This window comes from Alosa pseudoharengus, unplaced genomic scaffold (assembly GCF_046254945.1).
Source record: "Alosa pseudoharengus isolate Yale_2024_CS ecotype anadromous, Long Island Sound unplaced genomic scaffold, YU_APseudo_1.1 YU_APseudo_1.1_scf_18, whole genome shotgun sequence".
In the NCBI taxonomy this organism is placed as follows: Eukaryota; Metazoa; Chordata; class Actinopteri; order Clupeiformes; family Clupeidae; genus Alosa; species Alosa pseudoharengus.
The window spans coordinates 15,622,321-15,642,085 of NW_027468650.1; the positions used below are offsets into that span (position 1 = coordinate 15,622,321).

A 19,765-nucleotide genomic window follows, 5' to 3' on the forward strand; every position below is an offset into this window, starting at 1 on the left:
AGGACAACACACCGCTGTGGAGGTATGATCTCCATCTGGAGATGGACCGGGGTAGAAATGATCTGCCCTCAGGTAGCCTTCAAGTACAGCATGAGGAATATATTACTACTGCGGGAGCGAAGTGTGCAGTGCACTTACGTGTTATATGACATCATCATGAGTGACTCAGTTGCAGCAAAACATACTGTTGTGTTTACAGTGTTGCTCCTAGTTACCAGGTACTCCTCGCATTCACACACACACACACACACACCTTACCTCCACTGAACTCAGACTACAGGCGTGGCCCTTCAGTCACCTTAGAAGGATGTAAAAGCTTTGTTCACAAACAAAGGGGGGGGGGGGGGTCCACACGTACCAAACCGACCTTTTTTCCTCCGTCTTCCCTGGAACCGTATCAAGAATATTTGCGTCCAAACGGATTCATCTCAACATGACTCAACACGTTACTTCATATCCCAGGCCTATAGGTGGCACTGTTTGTTACAAAAATTGACCAAAGCTTGCGCTCTGTGTAGGCCGTACAACAGACAGAGTAGGCTACGACAAAACTGGCTAGTGCAAGGAAACCAGAATTGTTTGTGTGGACTTATAGTGATCTGTCAACTGTAGTCAATGGTAAAACTAATAAACTTAATTTTTACGGTTTGTGAAGGGTGCAGTCCCGTCCTTTATTTGGCTAACGCAGGTAAAAATAATCTCCTTTACTTTCTTTGATTGCAGGATAGTCCGCGATTCACATTAGTTTTGGTTATCACCGCAAGTGCAAAGGCTAGGCGTACCCAAGTTCTAGGCATTCCGTCGCCACATTTATAATATTGCTTTATTACACGGCTCTTCATAGTGCTGCAGAATGCTCCATTCACTTCACGTTCGGCGGTCTGCTAATTCTGAATAACAGACCGTTGCTAAGTATAACAGACCGCTGTCAAGGAAAATGGGCTTTGTGCTTCTAAGTAATTTCTTTCATATCACTACGCAAGGATTGGAACTTCATTCAAAAGTGAAAGCAGACGGTTGATCAGCTGTGTTCTGTGTTAAAGAATGTTTGATTCAAGTTCAGCATGTGTTGTTGCGAACTATTTGTTTCTCAGCAAAAGCCATGATGAAACGGTAACAAATAGGCTATAGACTAGGCTATGTAGGCTAAAGAGTCATATCGTGGGGAGTTTATTGTGTCGTTTTGGTAAGTAGCCGTGTAATAAGCGGGATAATGTATAGAACGCCGGTCATTGTCGGGAGATAGGTCCCTTCAGGGCGGAACAAGACCGGTTCGCCCTTTCGGGACCTATCTCCCGACAATGACCGGCGTTCTATACATTATCCCTTACATAATACCTTTGTTAGTAACAGTCGATACTTTTGCTTGCATCAAATCGCCCATTCGCATTTAGTGCACATCTGTAGGCTTAACATGAGTTCTAAGCGTCTTTGTATGCTCATATCTGACTTCACTATGAACGCATTTATTTATGTTGTAAGACATGTAAAATAAACGAATGACCCCGGCACTACGCACAAATTAATGTAAACTTACACGCACTTCCCTAATAACTTAAGTTCTCTCGCGTCACTGACAGTAGATAGAATGCATAAAAAAACACCGGGAAAAACAGTGTTCAGTCCACCAAGTCATAAGCTATCGGCGCTGCGCAGCACCAGTTGTGATATTTATCCTACGGAGTGTAATCGTAGGTAATTTCATGTATGAAAACTAGTATTGTTAGGCAATACTATAAGTGTCAAGTCCAGGGCAGCTGAGGTGTGGCGATAACATCATCAATACGCAAGTAGGATGTGCGGTTTCGCTGTCCAAACGAATTCAAAAGGGCTACGGTTTCAGATTTTTCCACTCTGGGACCAGGTTTCAAAAAAGTGCGGTTTCGGGCAGTGCGTTTACTGGATTTGTTTGGACGCTCGGCCAAGACGAAGCAAAACCTCTGCGTTTAACCCAAAAAGCGTCTACGTGTGGACGGGCCCTAACTCTGCTGCGATCTTCGTTTGCACACTGGTGTGAGCCTTTCTTGGGCCGAGGAGTCTCTGTGTGTGTGTGTGTGTGTGTGTGACTGCAGTAGTGTGGAGAGATCATGGTGTGTGTGTGTGTGTGTGTGTGTGTGTGTGTGTGTGTGTGTGAGTGAGTGTGACTGCAGTGGTGTGGCGAGATCATGATGTGGATGTGTGTGTGTGTGTGTGTGTGTGTGTGTGTGACTGCAGTTGTGTGGAGTGATCATGATATGTGTGTGTGTGTATGTGTGTGTGATGTTCCTCCATAATCCCATTAGAATTTCATTTATTATTATTTTTAAATCGATTTTTATTTGAATATTTAATGCTCAAATTTGGCCTATTATTAATATTTACTATGCATCTCTATACACTGTATAAACGGGCTTATGCATTGCCAATGCCACGATCAACGCGTGGTTGCCTTGAAGAAAAAAAAGCACAATCTGCCAACGATATCTGTTCAACTTGAGTGGTTTCATTTTCATTCACGCAGACATGCACAGACACTAAATGAACGCTGATACCACTACCACTTAATTGTATGTTTGATGACGGCAAATTAGCAAGTAGGCCTATTTCCTGATTGGAGAAAAGTTTGCTTTCTTTTTTTTCCTATCGGCTCGCAGTTCCACGATCCATTATGCCGCAAATTAGCAATCAGATAAGTGACAGAAGCACCGGGACACAGAGGCAAAAACCTACTCCTTGCCTGCTTTAGCTGCGGTTCCTCGCCCTTAACCTAATTGGTCAGGAGTGGTGATCTCCGTGGGTGCATCTTTCTGCCATTTTTATATTGTGCATTAGACATGACAAAAGCATTTCGATTTCACATTTCAAACTCCCAAAAAAACACATTGGAATAGTAATTTCAAAATTCGATTAGTATTGATTTTTTAAAATAAATGATTTATAATCGACTTCGGAAGTTCGTTCCAACAGCCCTAGTTGTGTGTTTGTGTGTTTCCTGAATATTTTCCACACATCATGATGATGCATACAACCACAAAGCGCTAAAGGAAAGTATACAGCAACAACAGGCCGCTTTTTTAAAAAAAGGACCTTGGCTTGAGCCAAGCCTCTGATACTATCCACTTTCAATGGTTGCTTCACTTATTTTCCACCATTTAGGCCTAAGCGTGTGTCTGTGTCTTGGTCCTAGCGTCAGAGGAAAGCACTGTAGGCTAGAGTGACTAGTAGAGCTCTCTCATTAGTCAGCAGGAGGCCAACTTGACTCAGCACAATAACAAGGCACAGCTGCCGAGAGCCATCTCAACACTCTCTCTCACACACACACACACACACACACACACACACACACACACACACACACACACACACACACACACACACACACACACACACACACACACACACACACACACACACACACACACACACACACACACACACACACACACACACACACACACACACACACACACACACACACACACACACACACACACAGGGATGTAACGGTATGAAAATTTAACCTCACGGTTATAGTAACCAAAATTATCACGGTTTTCGGTGTTATCACGGTATTTCTAAAAGTGTGTTCAATATGTTCAGAAAGCACCGATAGACCTACACAAGCTGAAATAGTTTCAAAAAGTGTCCCGTTCACTTTTTTCTTCATGTTTAATTGGCTATGTGCTTATAGCTTAACTAACTTACCCTACTTGGAGTTTGCTATTTCTGTTATTTGGATGCAATGAGTGAGACCAAAGTAAGCGTTCAAAATAAAACTTTAGGCTACTGTATTCTCCTGATAACGTGAGTGGAATGGATTTAATGTGGACGCGAACATAAAAAGATGCAGAGTGGCTACAGTACATGATACAGTGCACATTTTGCGGTGAAAAAGTTCCGCCTTTTAAAATCAGGTGTAGCCTAATCCAAATTGTAGTTAAAACCATCAATTAGACAACAGAATCAGTAGGGTACCTGTTTTGTTCCATTGTACCAGGCCTAATGTATGTCAAAAGCAGGCTCGGATGAAGCTGGGAAGGATTAAAAACACGGTTTCCATACCGCGGTAATCAACAGTGATAATCATGATATTTGAAATGAAAACGGTAATAATTTCGTCAACATTTTTATCGTGGTTTACCATTATACCGGTAATCGTTACATCCCTACACACACAATTAACAACTAACATCAGTCAAACTCCAAAATATAGCCTACCATTCAAGGTCTGAACATCAGGCTAACTAACTTGTTTTAGGTGCTATAGTTTATAAATATTATATAAATAGTTTATAAAATAGATGCAGGCTAGTTTTATATGATACGAATTGACAATGCAATAAAATACTAACAATGTGTGCGACAAATGTATGTAATGCGTTCCGAGAGTCGTGTTGAAGCTTTCGGCTCAGGCAATGGCAATATGAACCACAGCAATTATCTAATCACTAAAACTATAAATAATCGTTCATCTTGTCATATTTATGATTTTTGTAATCATGTAATCTTCTCTGACTATGCCACTTCTGATTGGTGAGCATGCCTAGTGCGTGAGAAGCTTAGCACTTCTGATTGGTGAGCTTCACAGAGCGTTTTTCGACCAACCGATAAAGCATTCTTGAACGCGTTTTTTGAACCTTGGTGCTATACATCAATTACCGGCTTCCACGGTTGTGCCCTTGAGCAAGGCATTTAAGCTCAAGTTACTCCGGGGACAATGGCCCTTATGACATGTAGCTTTGGATAAAGTTGTCTGCTAAATTAAGAAATGTAAATGTAATCTAGTGAACCAACCTGCATTTCCACCAGTTTTGAACAGAACCAAGGATGTGTCCTCAACAACAGCTGTTGCATGCATAAATAATAGTTCATTAAAACAGGAGGATGATACAAACAGGAGGATGATACAAAAAACTGTAGAAATTATAGTTATCGTCTGCGGTGTAGTGCTAGTTGACTGTCATGGCAACAGCTGATACCATACTTTCCCAACTATCAGCCGAGGTTTATGCACCGATTTAGCAAAATCACACACTATTAATATGGTATTAATATGGTTTTGTTTTTTTAACATAATACACTGTCCTGCGGTTTTTACACAATGCAGCTAATACACGGGAAATTACTGTACAGAGGGAGAACTCCGCTTTTATCCTTCTCCCCTCTGAACGGTAAATTTGACACGCCCACCCCAGCTTGCAGGAAAAACCCACTATTTTTAGTTCCAGCTCTGAACCAAAGTGCCACCTTCCAAACGGTTTTCTCGAAATGCTGCGAATGGTTCAAATGTTGGTTCATGAATGAGAACGGAACCAGTTTTCTGTCGGTGGAAAATGGCAAACAGTCAATCTGGAGTGCTGTGCTTCACATAGCGACATCTGGAATATTGAATTGAATCAATTTATTGGCATTCAAAATTCATATTGCAAATCACAATAACAATTAGCTATTTACCCCAAATTATGCAGCCCCATTTCAGCTGCATCTCACTTTCTGAGGGTTGGACAAGATGTTTCTCTCTCTCTCTCACACACGATGTGAAACCCTACAGAAGTCCTGCAATGCTCATCCTCTCATAACCTGGCATTCAGAAGCCAATAATCTTCTCTCTCTCACACACACACACACACACACACACACACACACACACACACACACACACACACACACACACACACACACACACACACACACACACACACACACAAAGCCTTTTCAGGTAAAATAATAATAATAATAATATTTTTTTTTATTTCAGGGAAAAAGGATGAGGGGGATGACCCGATCATCAGGAGCAAAACACACAGCCTCTGTGTGTGAAGAGGAGGGCCCACGTACAGCTGACAGGAAGAGCATTGTGGAGCCACGAAGGAACAAGCTCAGCATGAATGCACTTAATCGGGCCGCTCATAACTCTAATGGAGGGATGGCAACGTTAGCAGCAGACACTGCACTAAAGAGAGGGTAGAGAGGGGAGCAGAGAAGAGAGGGGAGAGAGGAGAGGAGAGGAGAGGGGAGAGGGGAGAGAGGAGAGGAGAGGAGAGGGGAGAGAGGAGAGGAGAGGGGAGAGAGGAGAGGAGAGGAGAGGGGAGAGGAGAGGAGAGGGGAGGGGAGGGGAGAGGAGAGGGGAGAGGGGAGGGGAGGGGAAAAAGGAGAGAGGAGAGAGTAGAGGAGAGGGGAGAGGAAAGTCTGAGCTCATCCCGCCTGCAGCACCGAACCTGCCTGGGCCGAACCTGCCTGGGCTTTACACACATGAGAACACCATGACTGGCTCTGAACTACAGCACTGGGTCACATAAGACAAATACAGAATCACATCTAAAAAGCAGACCAAAAAAGACTGAGGCATTGCTTGACTGTGGTCAGTTTCTTCAATCCTTTCTGTGGTATTGTATTATTCACAGGAAGACCACACAATGTCCCTGACTGGATCAGGACTTCAAAACATCATAATTTACTGGATCACAACTCACTCAATCAGCCTCAAGGGAATGGTATCGCTCCCATTTGGTAAGGGACAAACACTGAATGACAAGTAGCCCAGTTCTCTCTCTCTCACTCACTCACACATCCACTCACACACTCTTGCTCGCTCTCCATCATCTCCCTCCCCCCCTCTCTCCCCTCACTGCATAAGAGGTGCAGGTTTCTTCTGTGCTCTTACAGAAGTTCAGCGTGTCTCGGACGCAGCAGTGAGTAGCTGGGCTCAGTGGATCTGTCAGCCTGAATTAGTTCAGGTGGGAAAACTCACTCTCCACACAGTCTATCCACTCGATTCAGCCAGAGAGACAGCGTTTGTGTGCACGTGCACACACACACTCTCCTGTTCTTCAAGACAAGGCAGGCACATCAACTCATTCACTAATTTCTGCTAAATCAGTCTGAAAGAAAGACGTACAGCCCAATCGCTCTCTCTCTGCCCTCTGTCTGAGGTTGTGTACAAACTAATACACTTACTATCCATCCCTCCCCCTGCTTTTATGTCTTAGACGACAGACATCGGCTAACTAATTTACCTCTATATCTGTCTGAGACGACACACATACACACCCCCTTCAACAGCCTGAGGGAGTATAGTGCCGCACCTACCTAGCTACGCACGCGCACACAAACACTCTCTCACACACACACACACACACACACACACACACACACACACACACACACACACACACACACACAGATGCCACTCTTAAGTACCAGCTGCAGGTGCAGTCAGGGTCACTGAGGCTGAAAATCACATCCCACCATCACTGGCGTGACCCGCAGGCCGTGAGCTATGTCTGTGTGTGTGTGTGTTTTCTCTCCTCTAGGATGGATGGATGGAGAAAGAGAGGGATGTGTTCAAGAGCAGATCACTGATCTATTAAATCCTGATGCATGCGGATAAAATGTAGGGCATGTTGCATCATTGCATTTGCAATAAAATAAGTGACTGTCCAAAAGCAATGTGTTATCTTCATAACATCACTGACCAAAGTCATCTTCAAAACATCAAATCAAAGTCTGCTGTTGCTGCATCCTGAGGCACAGCATCTCTCTTTCTTGAAACTGTTAGGTTTGCACAGAAATTCACACTTTATTTGAAAGAAGGATTAAAACCCTCACTCTTTCCTTTGGTGTAACTATGCATGTATTTTTGTCTGTACATATCTGGTAAAGTTTGATCACAAAATGTTGCAAGAAGGCAGATGCAGCACCAGCAACAACAACATGACTCATAAACAGACATCCCAACTTGTAAGTCAGATAGCTCTCCGGCTGCCGCTGCCTAAAGGCCACAGAATTCCTAAGGGACGCCTAACCCATCTATTACACTTGATTATATAGCACACAGACAGGGAGACTACTGCAGGGTTGGTCTACTGGTTTGTAGTCATGTGAACAGGGATGACACGGTTTAAAAATCACAAACTCACTCACCTGTCAGTGATTGTGGGCTGTGTGTCACTCATTGGGCTTCCGTATCTACTTTTCCAGCGGTTTACATCCAATGACCATCTTCACAAACATGAAGCAGTGCACCACTTTCGCTGTAAGGTATCCCTAACATCCGACAATGGTGACGTCCGTTCCTTCGTATTTGAATCGTCCTCAGTTGTTAATGAGCAGAAATTGTGGAATAAATGGCAAAGCTCTGAATGTGCTATTCAGGATTTTTAGATAGGTGACTTTCGTGTCCGTGCGTGCTGGTATTCGGTTGCATTCGGCAGCTGGACATACGTCAGAAATGCAAAATGAACAAGTCCAGCTAGCTAGCAAGCTAACTAATCAGTGGAGACAAAGTAACAAAATATTAATCAGTTGGCAATAAAACACCGTTTGAACATAACAAAATATAAAAATCACAACTATAAGTCTTCTCTCGAGCAAGAGGAAATAAATAGCTGGCAAAAGTAAGCTTAATTTGCGGTAACTAGTTGGTTATGTACTGTCAATTCTTCATTCCCTGATAATCACGCTCCCGTCGACGCCGTTATAATACTGGCAACACCCGCATTTAGAGAAGCCGAATGTGCTTTGATCGTTTCCAAAAGATACAGTGTAAATTGTAAGTGACTTGAACCATCAGTCAGCAAAAAAGTCATTAGCGTTAAAACACAAACTAAACACATCAAGTGGGCTAGCTAACGCTTCACGGGACGAGTCTCAAATCAGCTGAAACTGGACATTTGTATGCTCCTTCCAGTCGAATTCATACAAACGTGGCCACTGGGATGCTTCTCCAGCAGTCTTAAATAAACACGCTACTTGCAAACTTTCCACCCAACTGGACGTTTTGCGGCTAGTTTTAGCAACAGCTTGTTGTTGTCTTCCTTTTCTTTTAAAGATACATCGATAAATTAACTTAATGATAACGTTAGTTGTTTCGCTGGGTACTGTACCTCGTTAGTTTGATATCACAGGGTACCGAATTTATTGAGGGCGAAGGACCAATTCCTCGTGACCATGAGAATTTAAGAACTTTGGCTTTAAAAGAAGAGAGCAACTCTTCAACAGAAAAGTCACAATTATTCCAACGAGTCGACGCCAGTAACATTACACCTCTGAATGGAGTAACGAGGCCTCTGAAATTTTAGGAGAGCTAACAGTTAACCTAGCGAGCTAGCAATAATGTTAGCCTAAGGTCTGGAAAATGGAGAACCTTTCCCCCAACCAGGCGTCCCAAACGCGTCGAATTAAAACACATCGGTTTTACGATTCTTTGTAAAATCAAAGTCCCCTGAACTAAATCAAACAATACTGAAACTAAAGCACGGAAAATGCGTGTTTCACTGCAGTAAAATGTTTGTCAGTATCCTGGTTTGAAACTTTGCAACAATAATCCCAAACTCCAAATGTAACGTTAGCTAGCTATCTATTAACCACATCCATGAAAAGCGTGTTTTCCCACGAGAATTCTCATGTAAACGGTCTTCAGGTTGTTCTTGTCAGATATATGCAGAATCCCAACGTGTGCGTTGCCTCAAAAGTCCTTTGATCAAAACAAAAGCCCCCAAAGTTAAAACTCAGCCGTCTGATTGCTCCGTCTCCATGTTTTCCGAATTGGGCCGTTCTGACTTGTTTTCTGTGGAATCTGTTCACCTTCAGCCACTGGCCGACTAAAAGCTAGCCAGTGCTACAAGTTAGCTCCGTTCTCTTAAAGCGACATAAATGTATCAGCTATGGACCAATGGGCCCCCTATATACAATCTGGAAATACATAGACAAAGCTTACCCGTTCGTTTTACATAATATTAAAGTACACGTGTGCACAGGCTGTGTTATGTTTAGTCCACGTTCATGTCTATTTCAGCTACTATCAATACATATTGACACGTTGACCAAAGTCTATATCATATTATTGTATTTTAGTAAAATTTTTTGTCATATTTACTTTTTTTGACATGGTGCAACTTTGCAAATGCATGATTGTTCCTTCCTCTGTCGCCGACAATAAACTTAAAACATACATGTAGCCTAAAAGGTGTAGCCTGTATTAAAAGGTGCATTTATTTGCAGGCCAAACTTGTTTTACTGTGATAACTGCAACTATATCGTCATATGTTTAAATCTCTACCTACTGTGTAATTTAAAAAAGTTGTCAATTTGACATAGGCTACTGCTGGGTTTGTTGCATTTCATGAAGAGATAATCAGATGAAGATGTCTATTGCTGCATATTATCAGAGCCGTATATTATTATTCGTGTTTGCCATCTTGTGGCCTGTTATATGTACTGCACTTCATTATCCGCTTTGCTGAGTAATCCACGTCCTTTCATTTGATTAAACCCTGGCCTGTTCACACTAAATAGGCCTGTATTGACCAGATTGATATTTCACTCAAACACACACAGGGCTGCTGTTCCATGTAACAAGACCCACACACTTTTGCTGAAGCACTGTTGTGAAGATAGACAATCACTGTCTCTCCAATGTCCAGAAAACACAGTACCATTCTGTCATTTTCCTTCTTCCACTCTCAGCTAGCACACATACATACACACACACAGACACACATACATACACACATATGCGCACACACGCACACACACACACACTCACCCACATATACTCAAACAAAGAGAGAAATTGATTTCTCCAATGACAAAGCCATTGTGCTCTTTTTGTAATGCAGAACTTAACAAATTCTTTATTCTTTATTCTTTATTGTTTTTACAACAATCATAAGTATTGCTATATTAAAATTACAGCATCCACAATCACTTCCATATTAAAAAGGCAAAAATATCTACTTTACTAGTAAAAACAGTATTCAAACATCTTTCAAACAAATTTTGTCTTTTAGAGAATTATCTTGAGGACATTCTACATACCACATAATTAATAGTTGTCAAACTGCATTAATTAAAGTTATCAAACATTGTCCTCTTGCACAATGCATTGATTTCCCCCAACTTTAAAGTACACAGACCATTACATAAAACATGTGTCAGTGTCTGCTGTCATAAGCACAACCCCTTTTATAGCATGTTACTCTGGACCGGGTCCAACTTTGATCTAGCACAAAGCAGCCGCATCAGGGCCAGATCAGGGCTGGATCAGGAGTTCAGGACCCCATCAGGGCTGAATCTCAGCCAGATCCGCCCTAAACTCGGCTGTTCGGCAGGGGGGCAGCTGAGTGCTGTGCAGTGGCGTTTTGAAATGCAGTCTGGCACGCAGTGGGCAGTCTTATTTGTAACAATGTTGAACTATGGCTCATTTCTTACTGCTTCACTCATTCCAGTCCCAAGACGGACGGACAGAAAGCCCCAGCCAGTCACTCCAAGGTGCAATCTGGGCTATTCAGCAATAACATGGCCCTCATCATACATGCTTCTTTATATCTGTCTCAGGAAACATCAGGCCATGCATTGTCCACAGATTTTTTTCAATTATCATCATGTTATTTAAAAATGTCTTTCTTTCTTGCTCTGTTTTTAAAATGTCTATGAGGAAATGGCAAGTGGGTATGTCCTCAGTCTGTCTTTGCGTGCGGCCCATTGGTCTCGATCGGTTTGTCTTTGGTCTTAGCAGCCCGCCCTCGCACAGTCCAGCGGCGGTATTTACGCACGGCAAACCGGGTGATGTCCACCATGAACACCCAGCTGAGCACGTACATGGCCACACCACTGCACTTGATGATGAACTTGGGGCGCGGTGAAATGAGCTCGCAGTAGAGCATGTTGGCGCCCACCACAACGCGCATGAACACGAAGAGCAGCACGAAAGTGACATCCACAACGTCGCCGAGCCAGCTCTCGTAGCGGCCCGTCTGCCGGAGGAACCAGCGCGCCTGCAGCAGTGGGTTGGTGATCTCGCTGCCATAGAGCACCGCGCATGCCTCGATGCCCGACTCGCCAATGCTCAGTGTCAGGATGATGCCCAGAATGCTTATGGTGTGGTGCGCCAACATGACAAGGCCCTCCGTCTGGAAGTAGATGCACCAGCCCATGTCAAACAAGAAGTATCCCAGGCTTATCACCATAGCACTGGCCTGCAGTGGTGTGGTCTTTGTACCTGGGAACCATGATCAGAAACAACAGGACAAAAAAATAGAAGCTCAAATGAAACAAGACCTATGGTTAAAGAATAGTGCAATTGTAGTTATACAGTTATAGAACCAGAAAATCCTTGTGGTAATGCTAGTGGTAAAAGGGTCTTGTCCTAAATGTATGCTGTAAATATCCACTAAGTATCTACTGATGTCTGCAATAAGCTCTATGACATTCTGCTAAAGTTCTTATAATCAATTTGAGATGGTTGAATGCTGAGAGGGATTTATAACAGATAGACAGTACTGTGCAGCATATAACTGAGTGTGTGAGAACGTTTCCAGAGGACAGCAACCTCTGACTAAGGACTAAGGTTGCTTTTACACTGGGTCCGTTTAGCTGGACCGTACCCAAGTGTGATTAATCCCCCCTAGCCCTGACCCAGCTGGTCTACATTTTTGTGTGCGGACAACATTTATGTCATAAATACTAGCTTATTTTTACCAATATCGCTTGGCAACGTCGCAAAAACAGCAGTTTATTCCCTTGTTTTGAAACAGATAGCATTCCCCAGACCCCCGTTTTCTAGCGGACCCTGGTCTGCACCCGGTCGGTAGACTGCGTTCACATTAGCAAAAATCACCGAACCATTGGTCCAAACTAACTCATGTCCGGACCAAACAGTCATGTGTGAATGCGCCCTAAGAACAGAATAGAATAGAATTAAATATAATAGAATAGAAGAATAAAATGGTACTTCTTGGCAGCCCTGACATGCACATGGTCACCTTCCAAAAAAATATTGTTTTTGCCTAAATCATTTTTGGTCAACTTTTTTGTGTTTTCTGAGAAAAAAAATAACTTAAATGCCATTATTTTAGAAAGGTGACAACATGTTAATAACAAACAGAAACGAACAAAGCATTTTCTAAAGCGAAGCATTGTATTAATATAAAAGCGAAGGAGTGTATTAGTAGACTTGTCTTGTCTTCAACTATGAGTAATACTTTCAGACTTTTTTGAGACTTTTACACAAATGTCCACACTTCACCAGGTCTGGAAACCAATAATTTATGACTCCATATTCTCCCAGACCTGCATGATGCATCTGCCCATACCATGATGTCTGTAGTGGTCTGCATGTCTCTGCATCTCACCTGGATGACTGAAGGGCCAGGGACCGTCCACATAGCCAATGTAGGCCGTGATTCCCACCGCCAGGAGTCCATGGGCCAGAGTGACCAGGCGACAGTTCCACTCATATCCATGGGAACCGTTTGAGTGGCAGAGAAAAGCATAAAGGCTGATCCATCCCACAAGGCACAGAATCACTCCGACTACAAGCAATGTCATCTCGCTGGGACAAACACAATACACTACTTTAGAATTCACTCAGAAGGCCGTAGCTCACAATCTAGCTCAAATACACACTCATAGTACAACAAACACACTGTGCCTAATAATGGACTAACTAACTACCACACCTATTAAATGCAATCTATAAAACATTCCTTCTGTATGACTCCTGAAATTCCTGTAGGCTACCTTCAGCTCCACCCCACAGTAAATGAAAATGCCCACTCATAGGCTACCGCTTCCAAATGCTCTCCTGAATAATCCTATGTGTACCACAGCTTAGAGTTCTTCAGTGAAAAGTAACAGGTCTTTCTGTGGTAAGTGTTTCACAGTGAGTAGGGAAGATTTAAAGTGAATGGGCTGAGGGATCCTGGGTATTGGGAAATAAGGCAGCTGCCTGACTACAATGTCAAAACTAGTGCAAAAGTAACTATGTTTGGAGCTTCCGCCTGAGTCCACAGGGAGAACAGACACACAGCACTGAACTGAAACCATTTATTTTATTTTCAGTCTTTTTCCATTCCTTGTCTTTGCTAGGATATAACTATGGCCACTATAACAAAACATCACCATCATGATTTCATAGTAGCAAGTACAACATGTATGGCACATTTATGCTATGTTTTTACATAATAGTGTGTGCACTCCTACGAGGCAAAAGCTAAGCTCTGGACTTCAAGCATAGACTACAACACACTCCATTTATTTTACAAACAGCACAAACAGTTCTTACATAACAGTGAGTATGGTAGGCTACAGTGTAAATAATAGGATTGCTACAATGGAACAGGTTAGGCTACATATCACAAATGTTATTTTCATCAGATCAACAATTAAAGTGTGCTAGCATGATAATGGTAGACTGTCACAATTGTCCCATATATTTAAGAGGTCTTTCCATATCTGAATTTGCACATGGGTAAAGAAGATAGGCTTAATTATTTATTTCCACCCATACGGAACAGAATATTTAAGAGGTAGGCTATTGCACCTCAGGAATTTAAGTCGATAGCCTATTATAACTGCCATACAGGCTTTCACAACAATAAACAATAGCCCATTTGAGCATGAAAGCGTTGCCTACGCTTTAAAACATCTCTTACATTCACCGGACAAGGGAATGTTTAGATGCGTGGCGAACTTACCTGAACTATACAAGAACCACCGTTCCATCGGAGTATCCGGATAGATGTATTCACTTGGTCTGTCCACAATAATGATGCTCTGACACTAGGATCCTCGTGGCACCCGGGCCTGTTGGAACGTTTAAACCGAATATAACCTCAACATCCCCCTGTAGCCTACGTCTCACGCCTCAAGAAAGAAAGGCACTGTCTGAATTATTCTCAAACAAACAACGTCTTCACGGAGACAGGACCCAGTGCTCCACATAAACAAAAGCGGCATTATTCTCGAAGAATCATCAACGATGTCTACAAAGAGAAGAGGGTTGTCTTGTTTCCAGGCGACAGATGCTCCTGCCATCGCAGCTAGGCGCGACGCCTGCTGGTCCGGTTGTGGAAAGACATGCACGTCTTTTATTTGGAATTCCGGCAGTCCAGTGGCATGAGGCATGACATGACATGACATGAGTTTGTAGGTCACATCACATTACGAACAGCTTAAATGTCACCTATTGTTTACTTTGTATGGGGACATTTAGTCATCTTTAACTGACATGGAATGCCCAACAGGATTCACTTTTGATGACATGTGACTAGGCTCCCAAAAAACACAGCTAGAGACAGGGCGAGAGGAACAGTGATGACAAATGGTGGCCTATGGAATATGGATGGAATTACTTGAAAAGTAACTATCTTTCTATTTCTCTATCTCTGACACTCTGACACACACACACACACACACACACACACACAATAATAGGAGAGATCTGTAAAGATATACTTTTTATTTGAAAATTATTACTTCAAACTCACTGCCATCATGGATTGAGTCCTAACATAATATATTTATATAAAAATATGTCCACTCTAACTTAACAAAGCAATCAATACAAATGTCGGTATTAAGGCACTTGTTTATCAAAAATGGATGAAAGTCTGAAATCTTTCACAATCATTTGGCTTGACAGTTGGGGTGTGATCTACTGATTTTAAATTGTTCGACAAGTTAAATGTATTAGAAGCAGTACCATTATTTTTCAGGTTCTAATGAGTTCTACAACTAGGCCTACACTAACTAAAAAATTACATCACTTTGAACTTGTGAGACAACAGACAGAAAAAAAAACTAATAATAAAACATTACTCTTTCCAGCAAAAATTTAATTTAAATTTAGCTTGACAGTGTTCTTCTATGGGGTTTCCTTAAAAATGCTAAGACATACTGCATTATTAATACAAACACAGAAAACAATTTGTGTGTGATGTAACAGCAAAAGTTTTGTATTTGACATCACAGTTCTGACAACAGAGCGAAGTTCAATGCCCATAATAGCTAGTGGCGGCTTTTACAGAATACAGAAATTGGCATGTGAAGCTTTCAGCGGCCTCATGTCCATCAACTTAATTTGCACTGCCACCCTTCACTCCCTCTGTAAAGGTAGACTTTGGTTTGATTTAAATCCTTGCAATAAAACATGTGAGTTATGTGAGGTTTAGTTTATGTGACTAAAGGGTTCCGTTCCGGTGTTCTGACATAACGAGAGAGTGTGACGTCACTGTGTGAGATCACGGTGAACTATTAGTCACCTACAGATGACAAATGTGTACTGGAATGTGCATTAACCCTTTTGGTCCACTATCTATGTCATCTCAAAGTCTACATTCAGTAATAAAGAGTGAAATTACACACATGGACAGACACACGCACGTGCATGCACGCACGCACGCACGCACGCACGCACGCACGCGCACACACACACACACACACACACACCTAACTCATTTTCAAAGTCAAAGTAAATGAAGAAAAAACATTTTTAAAATTAAGGCCACGGGAATGCAAGAATCAAAGGCATAAGGCTCTCCTACCTTATACTCTCAAAGACACGTTACTCTACCCTTCTACTTTTAGTTGAACAAGACACCAAGACAAAAAATGCACATAAAACACAACACTAAGTAATTAGAACCAAGTCGTCACTAAGAGAAATATAGGTCAGAAATATTTAAACAGATAGTGTGACACAACAGGAAACAGCATGAAATCAGAGTGAATGGTGTTATGGGTTTCCACTTTGTACATTAGCTTCTTTGATAATTTCTTTTTGCAAACAAAATAAATAATGAACAGTAATCAAAATAAAATACAAACAACCTGAATTGATGTGAACCAGCAAGGTAGCAGAGGACTATACAAAGACTACACAGCTGCTGTACATATAAACAAATGAAAAATATCTTGGCTCACAGTTCCTTCATCCCTCAATCATCTCCACGCAATGCATCTTGGGATCTGTAGTTCCAGTGGTTGATTTCACAGCCCATGCATGTTAGAATGCTGCTTTCTTCAGCCATATGCATATACATTAGAAGAGGCCCTTTAGATTGCACAAAGAGTTCTTTTGAGCAACAGTGCCCCCACACCCCCCTCTTTCCTACACACATACACACACACAAAGGAAGACTGTGTCCATCACACACACACACACACACACACACACACATGGTTTCTGATCGTCACACATAGGCACTAGACTGCTTAAGACACTGACTCTTGTTCTGGGAGCTCAGAACTTATGCTGAAGTTCCCCCTGATGAGGCCTTGCCCTCCTCCACTCTCCCTTCCTCCCTGGTGGACTTACAGTGTGACATGTTCGAGTTGGAGCTGGAGGAGTTGGACTCGGCCCTGTCCTGCTGATCATTATAAAGTAGAGATTATAAACAGCAATCCCATCATGCTTCTCTGTCTCTCTGACTCTCTCTCTCTCTCTCTCTCTCTCTCTCTCTCTCTCTCTCTCTCTCTCTCTCTCTCTCTCTCTCTCTCTCTCTCTCTCTCTCTGCTGCACTGGCTAGGCATCGCCATCCCACAGGCACAGCTGCTTGTGAGGCACGTAGTAGGTGAAGTGGTAGCCCTTGCTGCAGCTCTTGATGCCACACTTGTAGGGGTTGCCACGGCCAGTGGTGTCCCGGTTGCGGCAGTACTTGAGCAGGCAGGGGTACCACTCCAGCCGCAGGCTAAAGGAGCAAGAGCACGCCTGCCACACGTCCTGCGCCTGTGAGCAGCTCTGCAACCCTGGTGTCTCCGCCGCCTGAGGGAGCAGCTCAAACATGGAGCCCTCCACGCCTGCAGGGGGAGACAGAGCACAACACAAAAACCAAGTTTATTACCACTTTCACCACTTGGAATTACTGTCTGTTATTACAACAATTCCACAATTAAATCAGATTTTACAGTAAATTACTGATGTTCTGCTGATGTTATAAAATTGTCATAATTTGATTTCATTTTCAGTGAATTATGATTACTTATAAAGTGAATTTCCATTGACTACTGATTTTGTGCACTGTTGTCCTACATGGCTCTAGCTGACCATGTCAAAATTGAACTTTTGTTTGTTTCTGTGCAGAACCATACACAGTGAAACTCCAGGCCAAACCCTCAAAATAGGACATGTTCAAAGCACTGATGTCTCTGTGAGACTGACATATAAAAATGTGCAAAGCCCAAAAGTACCAGTTTACAAATATAAAATGGTATAATTTCTGATGATTTCATAGTTTCAGAAATGCGTTTTGTATTTATGGTTGTGAAGACGGGTGGTAAGCCAATTGTGTGTGGATGTCTAGTGCGACGTGGTGTGTGTGTGTGTGTGTGTGTGTGTGTGTATGGTGTGAACTGGGTGGTGCGAGCTGGTTGGTGTTGGTGTGTTGGTGTGTGTGTGTGTGTGTGTGTGTGTGTGTGTGTTAGAATGGTGTATAATTATGGGGCCATTCCACTTGCCTCTCTCCAGCCAGTGTTTGACGTCAGCCTCGCGCGTGTAGACAGCCTCGCGGGCGACGCTACACATGTTGTGGATGTGTGCGCTCAGCTGCCAGCTCCGCGTCAGGTTGACCGCCACGTTCATGGTCATCTGCTCCACACCACGCCGCTCTTCCGCCGTGCGGATTGCATGCGGGTTTTTCTGTAGAACAGGAACGATCATGTCACTTCCTGCTACCCATGCCACTCACCCACTCACTAACTCATTCTATTCCCAAGCATCTCATTGTGAAACGTCTTGTACTCTCTACACACACTTCCTGACAAGTGAGTCATACAACAGAATTCCAAAAATTATATTTCACAGTGTGTGTGTGTGTGTGTGTGTGTGTATGTGTGTATGTGTGTGTGTGTGTGTGTGTGTAGGCTGCATTGTGTATGTGTGAGTAGGCAATACTGACCTCACTAATGCTGATGTGTGTGTATGTGTGTGTGTGTGTGTGTGTGTGTGTGTGTGTAGGCTGCGGTGTGTGTGAGTAGGCAATACTGACCTCACTGATGCTGGTGTGTGTGTGTGTGTGTTTGTTTGTGTGTGTGTGTTTACGCGTGTGTGCGTGCGTGCGTGTACTGTACTGACCTGTCTGAGTCGTGCCATGGACTCGCTGGGGATGATCTCGTTGCGGTTGAGGCGTGTGATGAAGCACAGGGCCTGGTACTGGCTCTGGCCTCTCTCCAGCTCCCCCAGGATCAGCGCCCGGAAGATCTTCACATCCTAAACGCACACACACACACACATTTAATTATCTTATTTGGAATGACTCATACGCTACTCACCAGGGTGGTGGTAGCGTAGTGGTTTACAGAGCTGTGCTAGCATGCAGTGGCCTGAAAAGTTGAGGGTTCAATTCCTGGCTTCCGCTGTTGTGCCCTTAAGCAAGGCACTTAACCTCAAATTGCTCTTGGAACAATAGCCCTTTTAATATGATTGACATAAGTCGCTTTGGATAAAAGCGTCTGCTAAATGAATAAATGTAAATGTGATTACAACACCACAGCATCCAAATATTCACAAAGAGACAGTTTATGTTTCACATGGCAATACAAACAATGTGCTAATAGATAGATAGATAATAATAGTCACAACCACATTAATAAATAAGTATAGTAGTATATAAGTATATATACACTCTTTTGATCCCGTGAGGGAAATTTGGTCTCTGCATTTATCCCAATCCGTGAATTAGTGAAACACACACAGCACACAGTGTAGACACAGTGAGGTGAAGCACACACTAATCCCGGCGCAGTGAGCTGCCTGCAACAACAGCGGCGCTCAGGGAGCAGTGAGGGGTTAGGTGCCTTGCTCAAGGGCACTTCAGCCGTGCCTACCAGCCGTGCCTGGTCTTGGTTCGAACCGGCAACCCTCCAGTTACAGGTCCGAAGTGCTAACCAGTAGGCCACGGCTGACCCAAGTTTTGCATGTTTGTATGGCTATGCCACATAGAATATAGACAGTGGCGTAACAAACCAATGGTGGGCCCAGGTGCGAGAGCGCTAAATAGAGTGCATA

The 19,765-nt window shown here is 43.0% G+C and overlaps 3 protein-coding genes across 6 annotated transcripts in view; all 3 read right to left on the minus strand.

The window, feature by feature from the left end:
* arhgef12a (Rho guanine nucleotide exchange factor (GEF) 12a) overlaps window positions 1-9,567 on the minus strand; it is a 71,138-nt gene extending 61,571 nt beyond the window's left edge. For 3 of the 4 annotated variants that reach the window (XM_076290328.1, XM_076290327.1, XM_076290325.1), the window contains exon 1: window positions 7,903-9,567. In XM_076290328.1, coding sequence (XP_076146443.1) covers window positions 7,903-7,934 — 32 coding nt within the window. In that variant the 5' untranslated portion in view covers window positions 7,935-9,567. The remainder of the gene's footprint in view (window positions 1-7,902) is intronic. The other variant, XM_076290329.1, reaches the window with a different exon arrangement.
* Window positions 9,568-10,682: 1,115 nt separating this feature from the next.
* tlcd5a (TLC domain containing 5a) lies at window positions 10,683-14,806 on the minus strand. Its single transcript, XM_076290332.1, has 3 exons — window positions 14,457-14,806; window positions 13,113-13,312; window positions 10,683-11,980 (listed from the first exon to the last, which is right to left on the minus strand). The coding sequence occupies exons 2-3, from the start codon at window positions 13,306-13,308 to the stop codon at window positions 11,439-11,441; spliced, it is 738 nt and encodes a 245-aa protein (XP_076146447.1). The 5' UTR covers window positions 13,309-13,312; window positions 14,457-14,806; the 3' UTR covers window positions 10,683-11,438.
* A 399-nt stretch (window positions 14,807-15,205) lies between these two features.
* Window positions 15,206-19,765, minus strand: part of oafa (OAF homolog a (Drosophila)) — a 20,180-nt gene continuing 15,620 nt past the window's right edge. The window contains exons 2-4 of the mRNA XM_076290331.1: window positions 18,833-18,967; window positions 18,217-18,397; window positions 15,206-17,559 (exon numbers count right to left, since the gene is read on the minus strand). Of these exons, the coding sequence (XP_076146446.1) occupies window positions 17,285-17,559; window positions 18,217-18,397; window positions 18,833-18,967 (591 nt within the window). The 3' untranslated portion in view covers window positions 15,206-17,284. The remainder of the gene's footprint in view (window positions 17,560-18,216; window positions 18,398-18,832; window positions 18,968-19,765) is intronic.

What these genes read in the sequence shown, in the direction of transcription:
- tlcd5a (XM_076290332.1), bottom strand. Translation starts at nt 13,308, where the DNA reads ATGACATTGCTTGTAGTCGGAGTGATTCTGTGCCTTGTGGGATGGATC. An exon ending in CTGGCCCTTCAGTCATCCAG is followed by an intron (nt 11,981 to 13,112) that starts GTGAGATGCAGA and finishes CATGGTTCCCAG; the next exon opens with GTACAAAGACCACACCACTG.